The sequence below is a fragment of the Astatotilapia calliptera genome, chromosome 18 (genome assembly GCF_900246225.1).
Source record: "Astatotilapia calliptera chromosome 18, fAstCal1.2, whole genome shotgun sequence".
Classification (NCBI taxonomy): Eukaryota; Metazoa; Chordata; class Actinopteri; order Cichliformes; family Cichlidae; genus Astatotilapia; species Astatotilapia calliptera.
In genome coordinates, this window is record NC_039319.1 from 17717329 (window position 1) to 17737005 (window position 19677).

The window sequence follows — 19677 nt, forward strand, 5'->3', positions numbered from 1 at the left end:
CATCAAGAAGGACAAAGACGACCACAAGCCCTCACTGGATGCACTATCACACATTTCTGAAGGCTGTTTTTCAACAGGGAGAATTTATACTTTTGTAATATTCTTTGGTTTACATAAGAAAAAGAAGGTCCTCTGTTATCTTCCTTAGATAGAAGATCCCTGACAGACCTTGGGGCCTCCCAAGATGAAAATAAGGGACGCCTGAGCAGAAACCACAAGGACGGCATCAGGGTTAGGTCACTGCACTCCTAATAAGCTGCACTAAGCATGACCTTTCAGACCTCACCTATAAAAAATATTCTGTGCACTTTGCCGTTTATTTTTATTATAATATATATTTAACACGTTAAGCCATAAGAAAGGATGATTTGTGCATTTTAACCTTTAGAAACTTTCATCAAAGATCATTAATCTGCATTCAGTATTGTTTTCAACAATGAAAGATAAAAAAAAAGCTTTGATGATTGAAATGTCTTGGTGTCCCTAAACTTCAGAGGAGATCTGTACTGTACTATGCATTAGTACTTATATACTAATAAAGTGGTTGTTCTTATTACTAAGGGACAATAACATTTAATGTTTAAATGTATCCAATGCAAAGTTTCAGGCTTAACAGAGAAACTTAACAACCTTGTTTATGTTCAACAGAGGTTTTATTAAAAGTTTTGTCAAGCAAATAAGCAAGTAGAATTAGTGCATTGTGCAAATATGTATCGGAATTTCAGGAGCAGGACCACGCCAAACACGCTCCTTCCGGCTGTCATCTATATAGGTTCCCCCAGTTCTGCAAGCTGATCATTCTCATTTACGTGCCCCACCCTCCCTCCCTCCTTGTTCTCCATTCTTCAGCTTCTTCACTTCTATTTACTACATGGGGATCTGCCAGGCCCGGGAGCCGTTGCCAGTCCCCTTCGAGGCTTTCTTCAAACCGCAGCTCAATTCATGTCAAAGCATTCACTTTTACCTACTAAAACGCTGTCAAACCTAAAATGAGGACATGGGCCCAGTTAGTGAAATGAGAATTAAAGTCCACTAAGAGGTCAAGGAGATTAAAAGACAGTCACATCAACGTAACTTAGTCTAATTTCACGAAAATCTAACCAATACTGCAGGACAACAAGGGATTCCTGTAAAAGCGAAAAAGCCCCCAAGAAATAACAAATATGAATTTAAAAATTTGAGTGAAGAGCCACTAGGTCATCACTGTTTGTAAGTTTAGCTGAATGCTGCCCACTACTGTGGCAGGAGTAGCAATTCTTATCGATTATGCTGTTGCTGACCAGTCTTTTGGCTGGTTAAGATAAAAGCTTAAAACAGCACTAAGGCACCTGTTTTTCAGTCAACGCAATAATTTCTAACAATAGTCAGTGTTGCACTGAGGTTGGCTCGCTAAATATTTAAAGTCATTGGTAAAAACAGCGAAAAAGGAAGTATGCTTGGTTGCTATTTTCTTTCTTAACTGTGTAGCCTTTAATAATACAGCACATGTAAGCAAGAACCAAGGTTGGAAGTTCAGCAAAGAAACACATTCTCACCTTGACACCCGTAATAATTCTTTTTCTGCAGCAGGAAGTATCCATCTTTGCAGGAGTCACACGCATGCCCGCATGTATTAGGCTTACAGTGACACTGTCCACTTTTCTGTGCAAGCAGACCATCAAGAGATGATTAATGCTGCAAATGTGCGGCTATTCAAACTGCTGACATTAACACGACCACATGAAAACACTCACCTGTTCACACTCTCCAACACCACTCAGAGTCCCTTTCAGGTCACAATGACACTCTGGTATGAGAGACAAAAATGGGTGAGGTTATGAAAATGTAAATGGGAGAGGGGGTGGGGGGCTCTACAGTGAATAGACACTGATTGCAGGTTTTTGCAAAATTCACGGGTGAAACACAACATTGTAAAACCCTCCAGCCTTCAGAGATTTGCACATCAAAGGTCCAAAGGAGCTTTTCAGGCTGCAGCTTGCGTTCAGCCGAGTGGGGAAAAAAAGAAAACTTTTCCCTCAATGTCCAGCCACAGTCAACCAGATGCATTCTTGGGATATTAAAAACACCCCACCCCACTCCTTCTTGAGCATTGAGGGAACGTGGTAGCGATAACAGTTTTGCAAGAGAGCAGAGCAGTAACAACAGACATATGTGAACAAAGCCAGGAGCTGTTCTCCTTAGTTTCCACTATATTAAAAAGTTTCAATTGAATAAAGCAGGAGCAGCTTTTGTAGAGGTTATAAAAGTAGATGTTCAGACGTTCTATTTTTAATGTGTCACTGGATACTTTTTTATGCAATCTCAGGAGGAAATCTCACAGTGGAAGCAGGCAGCAGGGATTTGCCTGTATAATGTGTTATTCTTCAAAGGCAGAACCAGCCTTGTTGATAGAGGTACGTTGACGTATAAGATGGGACAAAGCTCATATCAGTACCTTGTCAGATTGTTCCTGGCAATTTAAAAGCCTTGAGAAATATATGGTCAGAATTAGGACATTTTTGCCTCTATGGATGCCAAATAAGCATTTTTCTGTCATGTTTCCCCCTTTTTTCCTTTATTATTCAAATTCCTTTTTACTTACCGATACAGCCACGGGGATTGTCTACAGCTAGATTCCAGTATAGAGGTTTACACCTGTCACACAGGGTTCCCTCTACATTTGCTAGGCAGCGGCAAGAGCCCTGAAACAACAGATAAGGAGTCTGAGAATTGTTGAGACTGGTAGCTACTGTTGAAAGCCTTATATTTGTTTAAAATCAGAGCGATAAAATCAACTGCAAGTGCCTGCATTTTCTATAAAGATGTTTCTTTACACTGAAACTTGGCAGCATTTCTTTCTTTCTTCTAAGTGTGCATTATGCTCCAAACTGAAAGGTGACTCTCAGAAATACTTCAATAGATGCCTAAATAAATACTACGTGTTGTTTTTCCCCTTTATAATGGAAGGAAGCCTCTTTTCCTTTTTTAATTTCCTTTGGTTTTCACCAGAAAAACACTTCCTTGTGAAACCGCGCAGGATGACGTGGAGTTGTGTTATCAGTTGTAGGGCTGTTAGTCAATGCAAACCCACACCCATCACTGGATTTATACTGTGACCACTTCTATCAGCAAGGAAAATAAAAGCTTGTTCCAGATAGGGCCACGATGCACAGAAAAATGCAACTTAACAGAGAGCGGCTCACCGTTCGAGGATCAGACGCTTCAGTTCCTGCTGTGTTACACACACTGATGGAGGCTGGAAGGACAAAATGAAAAAGGAAAAGGTAATATTACTGAGCTTCAACAATAACCACAGCAACAGCAAACAATAATGACCTAAATAACACATCTACCCGCTGTCCATAAAAATGACTACTTTTATGAGTTTGATGATTTCAAGTGTTTACCCGAGCACTGAGGGAATCTCACACCAGAGGCGCAACGATCACACAGTTGACCCACCACACCTGGAAGGCAGAGGCACTGACCCGATAACGGGTCGCAAGTTGCGTCATATGAGCCTTCCTGTGAACACCGGCAGGCTGGGGACAGTTACACAAGCAGACATAAGAACTCTAAGCATTATTATGGTAAGTTGTCTGGTTCTTATACAGCCCTTTTTCCGTAACATGTCTCATTCACCCCTCCACACAAGCACTGTTTTCCACATGTATGTGCTTTGTGTCTACTATTCACATGCAGACGAATGCATCAAAGAGTAACATGTGGTTCAGACTGGGTGAGACAGGGATCAAACCATCAACAATTCAGATGAGTAGATGATGCTCTACCTCCAGAGCCCCAGCCATTGTCCTTAGGGATAAGTGAATCTCATAAGAAAAGAACAGGAATTGAAACTCTTGGGATGAGCTTGTTTATTTTAAGAATCAGATTGTCTTAAGTGATTCCCAGTTGTCTATTCTTGGGAATATGAGTCCATACAAGGAAGAGGTCTATAAATATCACATATTTCATCTCTCTGCGAAACATCGTGTCATGCAAATTGCATTAAAAAAATCAATTGAGGGGGCAGAGTGGGATTTTTGTGGATGCCGTGGGAGGATTTCTCCTTCAAAGTCATGAGAAGAGGCCACCATAAATCCAACCAAACCAGAAGCTACATTTTTTTTCCCAGCAGCTTTCTCATCAGCAGAGGTCAAAAGTACACAAGTGGTTTATCTACTGTAGTTATACTGATAGACATAGAGGGACAAATCCTACTTACCAGCACAGTCAGGATATCCATAGTAGCCTGGCGCACATTCATCACACTCCCGTCCCCCATAATTGGAGAGACAAATACACTGACCATTTGGACCGCACACGCTGTCGGCCACGCCGGCCCCATCACAGAGACATGCTGAAGAAATAAAATAATAAAGCAAAAATTTATTCTATTTTTATAGCTCTGTATAAACATTTACCCAGAAAAGACCTCATTATAAAAAAATCTGTCCGAATAAGTAATCTTTACATGCAAAAAATCTGTAAACATCAACTAAAACACACATAATACACACGCATTTTTCCACATGTACTTTGATAATTGTTACTGAAATCAGATTGTCTGGAGGGTCCATTTAAAGCTTTAAGGGTCAAGTGTCAAAAACCTTGAGCTAAGACTTAAAAAAGGCCAAATATGTAAGTGTACTTCCATCTGATAATACTATAAGCTCTCTCATGGAGAGAGTGAAGTTTCTCTCTGTATTGACAAAGCAAAAGATTGCTGGACAAACTAATCCCTGCTGTGTAATTAAGTCACTCCAGTCACACCTATTAACATTTACAGCGCTGATTTGCTGCCTTTGTTCCTGTTCCACATAATAACCACTTGTGGCCACTTCTTTTAAAATAAAACTCCGGTTTCCTAATCATTAACCAGTAACACTGATGACTTTGTGTTTCTTTACAGTCTGCGGGGTTCAAATTCTATGTTGGCATGCACGTCTCTCTCACCCCGGCAGTTTGGGAAGGAGTGGTATCCAGGTCGACAGCGGTCGCAGCGCTCGCCCTCCACGCTCTGCTGGCACAGGCAGCGGCCTAAAGCATCGCATATCCCACCCAGAGTCCCTCTGTAGTCACAAATACACGCTGCGCACAAAACACAGTGGAAGCATTTAATTTAACAATAACAGCAAACAAATTAAATCTTAACAGAAATTCAAATGTGTATTCCTAGTGGAACATTAACGTTTGCTTATAATTGAGGCTGAGCTCTTCCTTTAGTGGAACTCCAAAAAAAAAAAAAAAAGACTGACAAATACTTCCTTCAGTTGAACTATTCTCATAGTGTGGCACACAGTGGCACAGCTATGCTGGTGCCCACCCCACCCCCTGCCAGGCCCCGCCCGGTAGTGGTTCCCGAATAGGCTTGGCACAGCCACCCAAGAGACTACCATAGTTTTCTTTGCCTCTAAGCAGCTCCCAAGCATGAAGCCAGCTTTTCAAAGGCTGTTGATTGAAAGACAGGCTCTTGAGCCTACACGTTAGAGGTAAGTCAGTGTTAGCATACGTTCTCTGACAGCTGAATTGAGTGGGAGGAAAAGAATCAAGAACTGATGGTTTTCACTTTAATAGCAATGCCATATTACTGATAATGGATTTCCCAGCTTGAAGGAAACTTATAAATAATATTAGTTTCCACTAAATAGCCCCAAATGGCCACTGCTATCATGAGACTATTTGAACATAAAGTCCCATTGATGGATGAGAAAATGTAAGACCACTGAACTGTTATTCTGAACAACTGCATGCTATCTGGATGTATTATACCAGTATTTTGACCAGCTAAACACAATAAATGCCAGGTTACACATGGGCTACAAATTTAGCCTTCAACTTGACTGACCTCTAACACGTGTTCTTAAGTTTAAATCAAGACAAAACAGAGTCTGACTCAGTGGCACCACATACAGACCGCTAAAGCTCTTTTGAAAGCCTCTAAGTAAAGTAAGTCTGGAATTTTTTAAAAAGGGTACCCTATAAAAGACCTTTGTAAAAGGCCAAGTTTCTAGTGATGGGATTTCCGGCTCTTTTTAGAGATCCGGCTCTTTCGGCTCGGCTCACTAAAAAGAGCCGGCTCTTTCGGCTTCGAACCGGCTCTTCAGGTTGTTTTGTTGCTTTAATTAATTTATCATTAACAATAATATAAAATTATGCAGAAAAGGAATTACTAATGTAAAAAAAGTGGTTTTATTTATATGTTTATATATGGCCCCTAGAGACAAAGCACGTACAAACTCTAAAGCATATACAAACTCCAAAACACATTTCTAGCGTTAACTGAACTTCCAAAACAGAGCTACCCAGATCACTTAAATTACACAATTGAAAGCATGTGTGTATTGTTTGTGTATTTATAGACAAGCACTCATATTTATTCAAATAATTTTAAAAAAAAGTTCATTTACCTGTTACTACCACACACCAAATCCGGTTGTTGATACTTCCTGGCTTGTGTAGCCACTAGGTAACAAAAGCTCAACACTGCGCCCTAGCATCCTGGAGCACTTCTGTTGTCTTTTGTACGTGCTTCTGAGTTTTTACGTGTTTTGGAGTTTGTACGTGTTTTGGAGTTTGTACGTGCTTTGTCTCTAAGGGCCACCATAAATATACTTTATTTATGCACTCCACATAAAACGTAATAAATAAATCATATAATACAAAAAACAACTATTTACATTTTAAACTTTTAACTATTTAAATTTTCAGCTTTTTTCTTTTAAACAAATTTAACGTAAAACAACACAAAACACTGCAAACCACAACACAATTAAATATAAATTAAAATATTAAAGAGTCGGCTCTAAGAGCCATTTCGTTCGCGAACGACCCATCACTACAAGTTTCAGTTTCAATCAAGTTGCAATGAGTATAAAAGCACTGCCATGAAGACACTTCACATCAGGTCTAACCACACTCACGCTGACAGCTGGGCACGCCAAAATAGCCTGGAGGGCAAACAGTGGGACCTATAGAAGGAGAAAATAAGGAGGATGTAATAACAGCATTTTAAGCAGATGTTTAAAAATGCCTAAGTCTGATATGACATATTGCAAAAGTCTGTTTACTGATCTTACCCACAATGGGACCTGCAGGAGATTTGGTGGTCACTGGGTACACTGGATATCCTGATTGCAAAAGAGAGGAACAAAATTAAGACCTCCAGTGACTGGAAAATGTAATGAAGTAAAACCTCAGTGTCAACATTACTTATTGGTGCGGGGGGGGGGGGGGGGGTTTCTCTTGGTGCAGTAATTGAAAGCTACTCATATAAAAACAAACATCCCCCACGCCCGCGTTTTGAAGTTATTCACTTTCTTGCCAAGAGATAGACGAGAGGATCTAAGCAATGTTTGCATTTGAATAGTAAAGTCAGTGGTTAGGCAGCTCAGCTTAATGTAAACTGTACGCAGGGGGGAAACAACAAGCCTGGATTTGCACAAAGTCTAAAAACAACTTTTCATCATTTTATAAAGGATTAAGCACCGACTTTGCTTGGGAGGAGTAATAAGGCCTGAACAGTTCAGCACATCACCACTGTCACATCCATTCTTACAAGTACACGATGTGTATGCATTTAAAAAAGCACACTGTAACCTATTTAGTACTGAGCTTTAAAGGAACTGGTAGGCAGACTTTGTTACCTTTGGACAGACCAAAGAATGACATAGGCTCCTTTGTCTTGTAAAACCGCTCAACTATTTTAGGTATTGTTTACTCAGACTTACTTACTTACTCAGACACGAACCTCAAGCGTTTGCAGACGATGTGCAGTTAATGTTTCAGCTGGTGCTGCAGTTACACAGTTGTCAGATTTTATGTGTACAAGTTACACATCTTCAGTTCAAAATCCAACAAGCTGCAAACATTTCGTGCCGTGACAGAAAACACCAAGCAAGCGCCTCTTCAAACCCAAATAATTCTCTCATGACCGAGTCAACATGTTTAGTCTAGTTTGGCAGTGCTAACATGCTGATGATAAGGACCAAATGTTTAAAAATTCTGTGTTAGCAAAACACATCTTGAGACTACAAACCTGTGTTGCTGTGTTTGTGTAAGGACTGTCAATGATATCGACAATCAACATTAGATGATAAGACAAAAATGATGTGAGTCTTTGGATTTCTCTGTTGTCACACTGGCTAATTTTCAATTAAATATGAATAACTTTAAATTGATTGAAAATAGATGTGTGAATAGAGAAATCGAGTGCTGTAGGAAATTCAACAGAAGCCGGTTTTAAGCAGGTTTATCAATCAAAGACAGAGAAAAAGATCAATATTACTGTAGGAATGGCTTTAGCGCCTTAAAGAAAGAAATGTAAAATGAAACATCGAGCAGCTTATCTCCAGTCATAGCAGACTCCTGAATCTGCTGGCAGATCAGATCAATGAGATTAGATGGGGAAGTTTTTTTATGTGTCCACTACCTGTAAGGCTTACGCAAAGCATGAAATAACTTTACAAGTGTACTCCTGCAAGATGTATTTCTGTCAAAAGGCTTTGGACAAATGTGTTTGTTCAGGGAGAAATCTGAGAGTAAAACAATGTTGAATCATGATTCCAGCTGTTAACGACTGGGTTCAGGTAAACTGACCATGAATAGTTGCACCCTTCTATGACAAAGCAAAGTCTTCCCTTCAAGTCAAGATTCAAATGAGGTACAGGAAAGACTAACTGTACCTTTTTGTTGTTTGCCAAAATCATGCATTTAGCACATTTGTGCTAAATGCATGATTGCTCTCACATCTAACTTGGCATGTGAGAGCAAAACTAAACTTACGAAAGCAGTCTGGGTAGTAATAGTGTCCATCAGCACAGCGATCGCAGTTTTCTCCAGCAAACTGTGGCTTGCAGATACACCATCCAGACCCCATTTCACATCCAGCTGTAGTTCTTTCGTCACAGCTGCAAGCTGGTAGATGCCATGTGATTTTATGAAAAGAAAAAAGAAAGTGCCCATGTTAACATGTGCAAAATGTAGATGTAAAATACACATATAGACAAACACATGAATCATCAGAGTAAAATCCATCTATTTTCTTCCTGTTATCTACTTCAGGGTCACGGGGTGGGGTGGGGGGACTGGAGCATATCCCTGCTGCTATTGGGCGGGAGGCGAGGTACACGTTGGACGGGTCACCAGTTTGTCGCAGGGCTGACACAGAGACAGTTATCCTTTCACAGTCATATTCACACGTATGGGCAAATGAGAATCATCAACCTGTGTGAGGAGGTCAGAGTACCCACACAGATCCTGCAAACTCCACACAGAAAGACCCCGACCACATGGTCGATTCGAAACCAGCAAATTCTTAATGTGAGGCAACAGTGCTGATGATGATGCCCACTCAGAGCACAAATTGAGGTTAAATACCCAAAATTTCCACAAAGTAAAGTAACACGTACAGAAAGCTTTCAACCATCCCAAATCCCAAAACGAGAGCTCTTAAAAGTTAATAATGATGAACGTTTACTGACTCTGAACACTTTCGGCTACTAAGCTACTTAATTGAGTTTGTGTATTTTATGATTAAATTAAAAGCTCTTGGGTCAACCGCTTTAATTCCACTACTTTGTCATGTGCAAACACAACTGTAAGCTATTTATACCAAGAGGAATAGTGATGGACCATTAAAGTAGTGTAAACAATGGCAGAGCCCAGTTTAGCAATAAAACAAGCGGCGGTGCCCGTGGTGCTTGACAGTGGTGCCATCTGTGTCAGTCTAAAGCGAGGTGCTAAAGCCTTGCTTTGAATAAAAATACACTTTGGCTTCACTCATTGATCACACATGTTGTAGGTCACATAACAACATGGTGGGACAATAGTTGATTCCCAAACTATCTGTTGTCGTATCTTGAAAAATGTCAGAGAAGCTGCAAAAACGGATTCCACAAAAATACACACACGCATGCATAAACAGCATAGGCTTATATTTCCACAGTCTTTTTCATCAGTACATAGTAAAGTTTTACAACATCAGTATGAAAACAGCATTTTGATGTGACAGACAAAAATGTGGCTTACGTATGCATCCGGTGGGAGACTCAGTAGGGACACCGTAAGGCCTGTAGAAGCCTTCAATGCATCTCTCACAGTTCACTCCAGCAGTGTTGTGCTAAAGAATGATACAGAACAAAATTAACTTTAGTCTTGAACAAAAAAATATGAGTTTAAGTTTCTAGCTTTGCATCAATCTATGTGGACATTACGCAATACTTGATATCCATAACACTCCATCTTAACATAACACTCAATTCAAATTCATCTTGGCAAAAAGAAGGTCACAAAGTTCCTAGAAAGTTTCAAAAAGAACGTTTGCTTTGGCCTCACACAGCAAGTTGCACAAGTTTCAAACTGAAGTATGCAATATCCAATCCTCTGCAAAAGACTTGAATGATATAGAGACATGCAGTATGGAATATTGCTTCACTTTCTATCCTGTTTTCAACCACACACATGCAAACATAAGAATCAGTTTAGACTTGATACCCAGTACATACCTGGCAGTTGATGCACACTCCTCCTCCATCAAACCTGCCGAAGGTGTCTAAACTTGTTCCCCTTTTTTCCACCTCTGGGTCGTAATAACAGTCGAAGGCATGGGAGAAACACTGGCAGGCTGAGGAGGAAACCCCCCAAGACAAACACACACACACACACACACACACACACACACACACACACACACACACACACACACACACACACACACACACACACACAAACAGAGACAAGTATTATTCTATACTGTCAGTAAATTACCTCTGACTCCCCCTTTCCCCCTGTAAGTACCTTAAGCTACTCATTCTCTTAAAAGGAATATTAAGTCAAGGTTGTTAAGCATCAAGAGAAACTATAAAATCCAAAACTAAACAAGATGGCATATCCTCTTCCTGTAATCCACCCTGTCTTATTAATGATTATGAATGGGTTGGGTGCATTTGCACTGCATGAGTGCACTGACTGGATTACAAGTTTCCTTCCTTGCTTTACTTCTGTGGCTGATTCAAGGTTATGTTTCATGAAGGCCAAACTTGTCAACAGTGCAAAGCAATTAGATTCCAGTTGGCAAAGGCTCTGCTGATGGACTGAATGGCTCGCTGATAAGCTCTCACTATCTAGGTCGGCGCAGGGTTGACTAAGCTCATTGACCAGCTACCTAAACAGACAAAACCCAGTTATCCTGAAGCAAGTTGTGCACCGTGCTGTTCATCACACATACCATATCAGGAATGTCCTCCCAGCTCTTCACTGAGGCTCACCACAATACCATATCAGGGCATCCACAATAGGGCTTAAATATCAGAGGCAAGAGGACACTTCAGTCCTCTCTGGGGGTAGTAATTCAAGGAGCCAACAGCATGGGGAGTAGCAGAGTGCGGTTTTGGTTACACACTAAATGAAGTACTGTACATGTATACTTACGCTGACACTCATTCGGGTTGTCAACAGTTGCAGCGCGCCATGGCTTCTGGTTAAATCCTGGGCAGCAGCGGTCACATGACTCGCCACAGGTGTTGTGCTGGCACTCGCACTGGCGACTAAAGAAAGGAGACGAGACGCCTGTATTCAGTAGTAGTGCCAAGATGGGTTTTCAGAGAAAAAGTCCCAACTGTACATTGATATTTACTGGCACACACAGTCGGGTATCTACAAACTCAAGGACGCACAGCGGAGCACTAACATTCATTCTGAAATCTTATTTCAGACAGTCAGACAAATAGACATTCAAATTTGCTTCGCTTTAAGCCTTGTTTTGGTATCTGCGCAGCTGCTATTCAGCGTTAATTCTTCCTGTCTTCCGTTTGATGTTCAAGCTTTGTGTAGGTGAAAACAGCCGCTTACAGCACCTGGAAATTACAGCGATGAGAGCGATGAGACAACCAACTTAGTGAAGCATCCACGAATCCTATCCTCTTCTTTTTTCTTGGACTTTTTTGTTTCAGAGTACTAATGCTTACAATGGTTCAAAGCAGCGCTTTATCCCAAATCTTATCACAGCCAGTAATCAGGGAAACTAAAACAATCTACTGCTTTTTATAATGGTGAAGTCACTGCACAAACAACATAATTGTGCTTTTCAGAAACAAGTGATCACTCTTGATCTTATCTATGCTATACCTCATACACTAGAGGCAGCATTTGTAATCTTTGCCTCTTTTCTTTCAGAATTAAATCCACTTTACTGTAATAGTTGTACACAAGAGCCCCAATTCTACAAAAAGCTCACTGAATAAAGGCAAGTATATTTTAGAGCTGAAGGTGAAGTATGTATTACTAACCTATTTGGGTTGTCAGGGTTACGGCCTCCACCACACATCTGTGCGTGCCCGTGACAAACACAGCGTCCGCCAATGCTGATGTCTTTGATGCTGTAGTAATACTGTCAGCAAATAAAGAATATGTTATCAGCAGCATAATTTCCAACCATGTTATCAGCAACTTAGCGACACCAGTCACACCAGAACAAATGCCTGGCTCTGCTTGGCAGCAGAAGTGAGTCACACATGCTGACAAGTGCAAACTTAAACCATGACCCATGAGATAATGCTAGTTTTATGGGGTGAATCAGTGCGTGAGATAACACGAGATAAGGCAGCCAACATCACTGATTCCCAAAGGTTCGAATAAGGAAAACTAAACAGATGTTTTAGACACAATAGTAAATCACAAAGATACAGTGCTGTGCAAAACCATCATGTCTTTATATTTTGCCAAAACATAAACCAAAAAAAAAAATGGTTTGTTTAGTTCTAACAGGCTTGACAGTAAGTATTTGGTAGCACCATATTTATTCTTCAGCACAGCCTGAAGCTTTCTTATCATTTCTTTGGATTTTGGCTGCCTTTTGTTTCATTCTCTGTCTAAATGATCTCACATTGCTTCAGTAATGTTGAGGTTCAGGCTCCTGGAAAGGCCAAACAATGACTGATGGCGTTCCATTGCACGTTTTCCTTTCCAGGTATGCTTTTACTGCATTGGCAGTGTGTCTAGGATCATTGATCATTGGCACCTGCTGCCAATCAGATGCTTTCCAGATGGTACTGCATGATGGATCAAAATGTGATATTATTTTTTAAAGTTCATAATTCTACAAGTTTTGACATGACATCCCTTACCCACCGGCTGAAATGCAGGACTAAACCATGACAGAGTCGTCTCAATGTTTTACAGATGGCTGTAGACACTGTTGTACTTCTGGCTTCTTGGCAGCCACCTTTGACCATTTCTGATGAGGCTTCAGTGAACAAGCTGGATCAACTCAAAGGTCAGATCTATCTCTCCGGTCCTAGGTCAGGATATTTTTCCTTCTTAAGGACACAACTTTCAGATAACTTTCATCGTTAGGTCTGCCGCTTTTGTCCTCCACAAGTTTCCTCAAAGTTTTTTTCAGGACACACTGCACACCATGCTGAGATATACAAAGTTTTCGACTAATAGCGCTTTGGGCTTTAGCTTGTTGCTGATAAAATGATTTTTTTTCTTCCTGTCAGAGTGTGTTATTTTTGACATGAAATGGAAACAAATAATTATTTGCAACTTAGGTGCCTTTTTATGCTTGAATTGTTTATAGGTGTTCCCCTAAAAATGGTCAAATATAAGGACTTGACTGAAAATAAGTGAAAAACCAGCCAGTTTCAAAGAAACACTATGACAGATCTTCAGAAAGCCTGGAGAAATATTGGCTACTGGAAGCAAAATATTAAAAAAATGAGGAGTAGCTCAGATGTTTTGCACAGTCCTGTACACTACTCTGTATCAAGGAAATTACCAAGATGACTCATATGATAGATAACAGACAGACCTGGCAGTGGGTCTCAACACAGGTGAACATGTGGGTAGGCCTGTGCGCTTGTTTCAGCAAAAAACAAGCTAGCAGGTGGGTGCTGCAAAGGCCAAATGGGAAACAAGAGCCTGCCAGCATGACACCATAGTGCGAGGTTGTTCAGTGTGTCTCACCCTGCGTGTAACGGTGGGGTCTCTCTGGGCCTTGGAGATGAGGTGGCCGAGCAGGGTGTTGGTGCGGAGGAAGTGCAAGCGGATATTGGTAGCCTTTGTAAAGTCTTGCAGCGCAGGTGAGTAGGTAAAGTTTTTGGCCCCCGGACGGCCGTTGACAAGGGATATCACAACCTAAACAATACAAATTTACAATCCATTTACAATGCTTATTACAATATCAAGCTATTTGATTTACTTCAAAAAGAAAAAAGGAGAAAGAAATACATTTTTATTTTACCTCTCCATTCTCCAAAGGGATGATCCGTGAGTATTCTGTGATGCAGAGCTGGTCGTCATCATTTAATAAACGGGCATTGGGCTGCTTTCCAAACCTCTCAATACACTCACGTGCTGAATCTGCCAAAAAAAAGAAGAAGAAGGAGAAGAAGACACCCATTATTCTTTATATTTTTATAATAAATCATTTATTTAATTAATTAGTTCTCTTGACAATGTAAAGAAATTACATTGGCATCTTCACATGAAAAAAAGGATCATGTTCCTTTTGCATGACGCAAAAGGAAAAGACCAAAGAAGTATAATTTTAAATGGAAAAACTGGGATTTTAAATAATCTCAAATCTCTCTATATATATACACTGGAAGGAATGATATAATATGCAATTGCAGTGTTTATGCAGCTGGAAATAATTTTTTAAAGGTAAAGCTCAAGGTTAAGCTAATAGTCTCTAACTCATGATAGCTCCTGAAAGAACACAAACTTGAAGAGAAACCTTGAGACTGTAAAACAGATGAGTCACAGCTGTGTCTCCTGGCAGGCTCTGTGCACGCATCCCACCCTCCCTCAGATATCCAATCAGCACATACAAAATATGCATTAAGTATGTAAAATGGTGGCAGTTCAGTGTCAGATTTGCAGCGTGTCACCACCTGCCACTTTTAATACACCAAAATCAGTCATTAAGCTGACATTCTCGCATGTTTTCAACAAGTCAAATTTAATCAAAGGTTTTTGTTCACACCCACTCCCTGTCTAAATCTGTCTCTGATTAAACATACTGCAGTACAAAGTTTTAACTCTGTCCGCAGGCCTTTTTCTTTACAGAAACACTTTGACTTGTCATGGCAGGAAAGACACGTGTATAACTAATAGTGTTAATGATGACCACACTCTTTTTGCCTCTGCCAGTTCTAGAAATGTATAATACCCTGGATTGCTGTGATAGCTTTTGGTAGGCTGAATTTTAAATCCTTTCCATAAAAAGGCCCAAAGCTGTATAGTGCAGAGACATGAAACTCTGCCCTATCTGTGTATTTATGACTGAAATTGATTTTTTTTTTTTATTTAATCCACAGAGAAAACCTTTATGAGAACAGAGTCTAAAAGAATCTGTCATCACTAATTACATCATTATAGACAACAATAGAAAACGGCACTTATTTATTTTAAAAGGCATTCTGCAGACCTGCACGTTTCCTTGATTTGAAACTCAGTTGAGTAATTGATTCAAGTTGGGACCACATTCAAGAGGATTCAATGTTTGATTCACAGCACAAAAAGTGCACCAGCTTGCAGGAGAAGGTTTTTAATGCATTAACATATGAACTTACGTGCAAAATACTGCCAGGGGGTGAAGGTTTTCCCATTGTCGACAGACCTCTCCAGCACCCACAGGTCAGGACGTGGTGAATTCGCAAACTTAATGAGGACATATGCGACATGGAAGAGCTAAAAATAAAAAAAATTAAAAAAAAAATAAAAAGAGAGAGAGAGCAAAGAGGAGGGTAAATAAAAAAGCACCCAGTGTTCAGAATGAATTTTGGCAAAATACAGTTTCCTGTACTTGCTCTGTCAAAGTTCCCTGCTTGACCTGGAGCTCTGAAGATATCATTTCCTCTCTTGTGAATGTATGGATACAACAACAGCTTGGCTGTATTATCTCTGTAAATGATCACCACAGGATTAATGGCTTTGAACGAGGAAGAACTTCCTGTTTTGAGCCCTTTTATTCTTGAGTCTCAGCTTTAGCGGTATCTGTGTGGCCAACATTTGTTAGAGTGTATAAACTGGTGCAGGTGCAGCCCACATGATCCCTGTATGCTTCCCCGAACTTTCTATCTTCACCTCCCATCAGAATACTCAGTCCACACGAGGCCAGAGAATGATGTCAGTGACGGTTTCTGCCAACACTGAGCTTTCTGTCAGGCCCGTGATATTCACCGCAGTACATTTCCTTTACAGTTCGTCAACATCGTTATCAAGCCCTAAAAGCGGGTGACTTCAGCTTGATTGAACATTGTACAAAAGAAATGTAATTTGTGCAGTCAAAGGTCTCTTTGTTATGACTTGGCATGGACTTGACATAGCTTGGATCGCAAACATTTGACACTATCCTGCACGTGACACCTGCAGTGTCAACAAAAAGGCCTCGTCTACACCCGACTACCACACCCGTCCATGTCTTGTTTAGCACGGTTTAGAAAGAGTTTATCTAAAAGCTGGCACGCGGAAACATTGCATGGTTCAAAAACATATAACCTGCAGTACCTGCACTCATTGCTAAGCTCATGAATGTAACTGCATCTACATAATGCGGTGCACTACTTCAATAACAGACATTTCTACAGACTGTCTGTCTTCGAGGCGGATGAAGGCAGGCCCACACTCGTCCAGCATCCCACAGCACATTGATGAAAGCCCAAGGAAGCATTTGAAATATTCCAGTTACTCACTTGCATGAGACGAGGAGCTCTAATACAAACATATCAAAGCAGAGCAAAGTCTGGCAATGCATCTGCTGTGGACTTACTGTGTCGAAAAGGACCCACAATTATACTGACAAGAAAAAACCTCAAGTTCAAGAAGCCCTTAGGTTGATGGATTTTGAGAGAGTTCAGAGGTCAGTTACGGAAACGTCCGCCTTTTTTTTTCTGCCTGAAGATTGCAGACAATCACCAATAAACAACAAAACAGTTTGCAAATCAGGAAACGTCTTTAATCAGGGTCCAAGCGGAAAGTAAATAAAACAACTTGCAACCACAGCTTTGAATAGGGTGTGTCCTAAAATTAATCAGAGAACACTTCCACCCGCATGCAACAGGATGCGCAACTAACAAAAAAAAGATGCACGGATGCACGGGCTGCAATCTAAAAATAGAAGCAGGAGTTGCCTGTAATCAGCATGCTGGTTCTGATGAGGATCTGCAGGAAGTTTGGTTCACATGGGCTGCAGTGACGTTAAGAGATGTCAGGAGGGTGAGATGGCACGAGTGTAAAAAAAAAAAAAAGGAAAGAAAAAGGGTCAGTGCAGTGGCGAGAGACTTGCTGGCTGGCACGCAGACCCATCTCAGATTCCAAACATAGCGCCACATTCCCCTTCCCCCCTAATGCCCCCAAAGCAGAGTGTGTCCCTGCTTACAGGAACCTGCTGCTGACATCAACGTTCAGCAGTGAAAATCTCCTCCACCACTTGTGATGATAAAGATGGCAACAAGATCCTCCAGTGTCACAAAAAATAAAAAAAAGAAGCCAAAGTCCAAATTAGAGTGCTGAAACAATCAGACACCAGCTGTGTTTCAACAGAGATTTGGGTTCAAGATGGGTAGTGCAACAAAACTAGCTTTTTGGGATACAAACTGAGCTGTAGTCTGCAAGTCGCTATGCAATCTCAAAGTTTAGTTACAAGTAATGCGATGATGACACAAAGATTCAGGGACTTATTATTGACTTGATGCCAAACACTGAGTGTTGGCAAGATGAATCCTCCGGAAACAAACACAGCTAGAAACAGACAGTGTGATCTTGGAAACTGCTTAAGCAAAGCCATGCCTGTCCTGGCATGGCTTTGCTTAATTTCAGGCCTGTCTTTCCAACTGTGTCCTGCCAGTCTAAACACATGCTCTTTAAATATGTCCAGCACCTACGTATTGTTTGAAGGAACCATGAAATACTGTAACAGCATGTTAAGTGCATGAGTAGTGGCACGAAAGACATGAAACACACTGACAAGCTTGAGGTAAAAAAAAACACTTGGAATGGCAGTTGAGAAGTACCATCCTCTCCCCCTCCCAGCATCTGCGGCTTCGTACTGCCGTGAGGTCTGACTTCTCAACACCCACAACACAGGGCTGTGTGGGTGGGTGTCAAAAAGGTCAGAGTTTTAGCTTTGACAGGTTTGACAACTACCCTCTTCGCTTTTTACCACCCTTCTTAAATTCTTGACCTAGACCTGATGTCATATATATAAGGTGTAAAGCATCCAGATCTCCTCCAACCTCCTAATTAACGCAACAGAACAACAAAGCCATTCACATCCCTCGTGACCAAACACCTTTTTAACAGCATAACAACATATTTTCCTTTCCTTTTTGGGCCTGTAGAAATGTGTAAATTAATTCTGACACACACACACACATGCACACACACTAATCATTCCTAAACCCATCAACCCTTAACATGTCAGGCCCAAAACTGTCCACATGAATAACCCATTTTGTATGTGCGACAGCTCAGAAGTGATATACTTGCACCATTCAGTGTGATCTGCAGCCCCACTGTTGCCTCTACACAGAGGTTCTACCCTCTAACTTCACACATGCTTGCCCCTTCAGGTATTAGAGCTGTGGAGCTACAAGATCTCAAAAGAAAAGAGCTGATTGCATGACCCTTGGGTTGTTATACTCCTTTTAGGCATGCCTGCCACGTGGATCTCTTCAATTATAATCTTTTTGTGTAGATCAAATGAAGTGTACTGTAAAATGAACTGGTTAGGGTTTTCTCACAGCTTCCTCAATCATCAAAATGTTGTGTCAAACATTTCCATGTCTTTTATTTTATTTTAATGTTAAACAGGTAGGAAATGAGACATAAGCTAGCAATACTGTTAGCAATATTGAACATCATAATCCCAAAGTTCAACCAAAGGGTACAACCAAAAAAAACTAAATCTAGATTGAGAGCACAATCCTGACAGTGAGCGCCTGAAAATCTGATATAAAATCAGAAGAATGCAATTTAAAGGAGGGGAGGCATCACCTTCTGTTACAGTGGATCACCCGTGCCAGACAGGACACGTAGCGCAGTGGGGATGGAGCAGTTGCACTCCAGTCTGTAATAATGCAGTGTACAACTGTTTGTCTGTGTGCAACAGGTGGGCTGTGGAAGGAGAAGGGGGTAGTCTGGTATGTTTTTCTCTGTCTCCATGACAGAAGTTATATGGTGACGACGAGCAGTTGGCTAAAAATTGCACGAGAAGTATTTCTGGTAATAATGCCGCACATTTCTACTTCTGCTTTGAACATTATGCACTCAGTCGCCACTTTATTAGGTAAATCTGTTCAACTGCTTCTTCACTTAAATACATAAGTAGCCAATCACATGGGAGCAACTCAGTGCATTTAGCCATGTACGCTTAGTTGAAAATTCCTTGTCAATGTTAGATATTTGAGGAGAATTGCCAGACTGCTTTGAGCTTATAGGAAGGCAACGGTAACTTGTATAACCACTTGTTACAACCAAGATGTGCAGAAGAGCATCTCTGAAACTAGTTGAACATTGAAGTGTTGGGTGACAACACTACCACAACAAGTGCCACAGGAAACTGTGTCTACAATTCACACAAGAGTAACAAAGTTGGACAAAAGAAGATTGGAAAAAAGTTGTCTGGTCTAATGAACTCAAATTTCTGCTGGCAGGGTCAGAAACAATATGAAAGTATGGCTCCATCCTGAATGG

General features: G+C 40.8%; 1 protein-coding gene across 3 annotated transcripts in view; it reads right to left on the bottom strand.

Annotated features, from left to right (window-relative positions):
• The window catches only part of LOC113010073 (laminin subunit alpha-3), a 60232-nt gene that overhangs the window by 31404 nt on the left and 9151 nt on the right, over positions 1-19677 (bottom strand). For all 3 annotated transcript variants that reach the window (XM_026148903.1, XM_026148902.1, XM_026148904.1), the window contains exons 3-19: positions 15555-15672; positions 14222-14340; positions 13945-14115; positions 12267-12367; positions 11410-11525; positions 10485-10603; positions 10009-10099; positions 8764-8895; positions 7059-7109; positions 6903-6950; positions 4936-5070; positions 4205-4339; positions 3387-3521; positions 3183-3235; positions 2582-2681; positions 1734-1786; positions 1536-1641 (exon numbers count right to left, since the gene is read on the bottom strand). In XM_026148903.1, the coding sequence (XP_026004688.1) occupies positions 1536-1641; positions 1734-1786; positions 2582-2681; positions 3183-3235; positions 3387-3521; positions 4205-4339; positions 4936-5070; positions 6903-6950; positions 7059-7109; positions 8764-8895; positions 10009-10099; positions 10485-10603; positions 11410-11525; positions 12267-12367; positions 13945-14115; positions 14222-14340; positions 15555-15672 (1783 nt within the window). The remainder of the gene's footprint in view (positions 1-1535; positions 1642-1733; positions 1787-2581; positions 2682-3182; positions 3236-3386; positions 3522-4204; positions 4340-4935; positions 5071-6902; positions 6951-7058; positions 7110-8763; positions 8896-10008; positions 10100-10484; positions 10604-11409; positions 11526-12266; positions 12368-13944; positions 14116-14221; positions 14341-15554; positions 15673-19677) is intronic.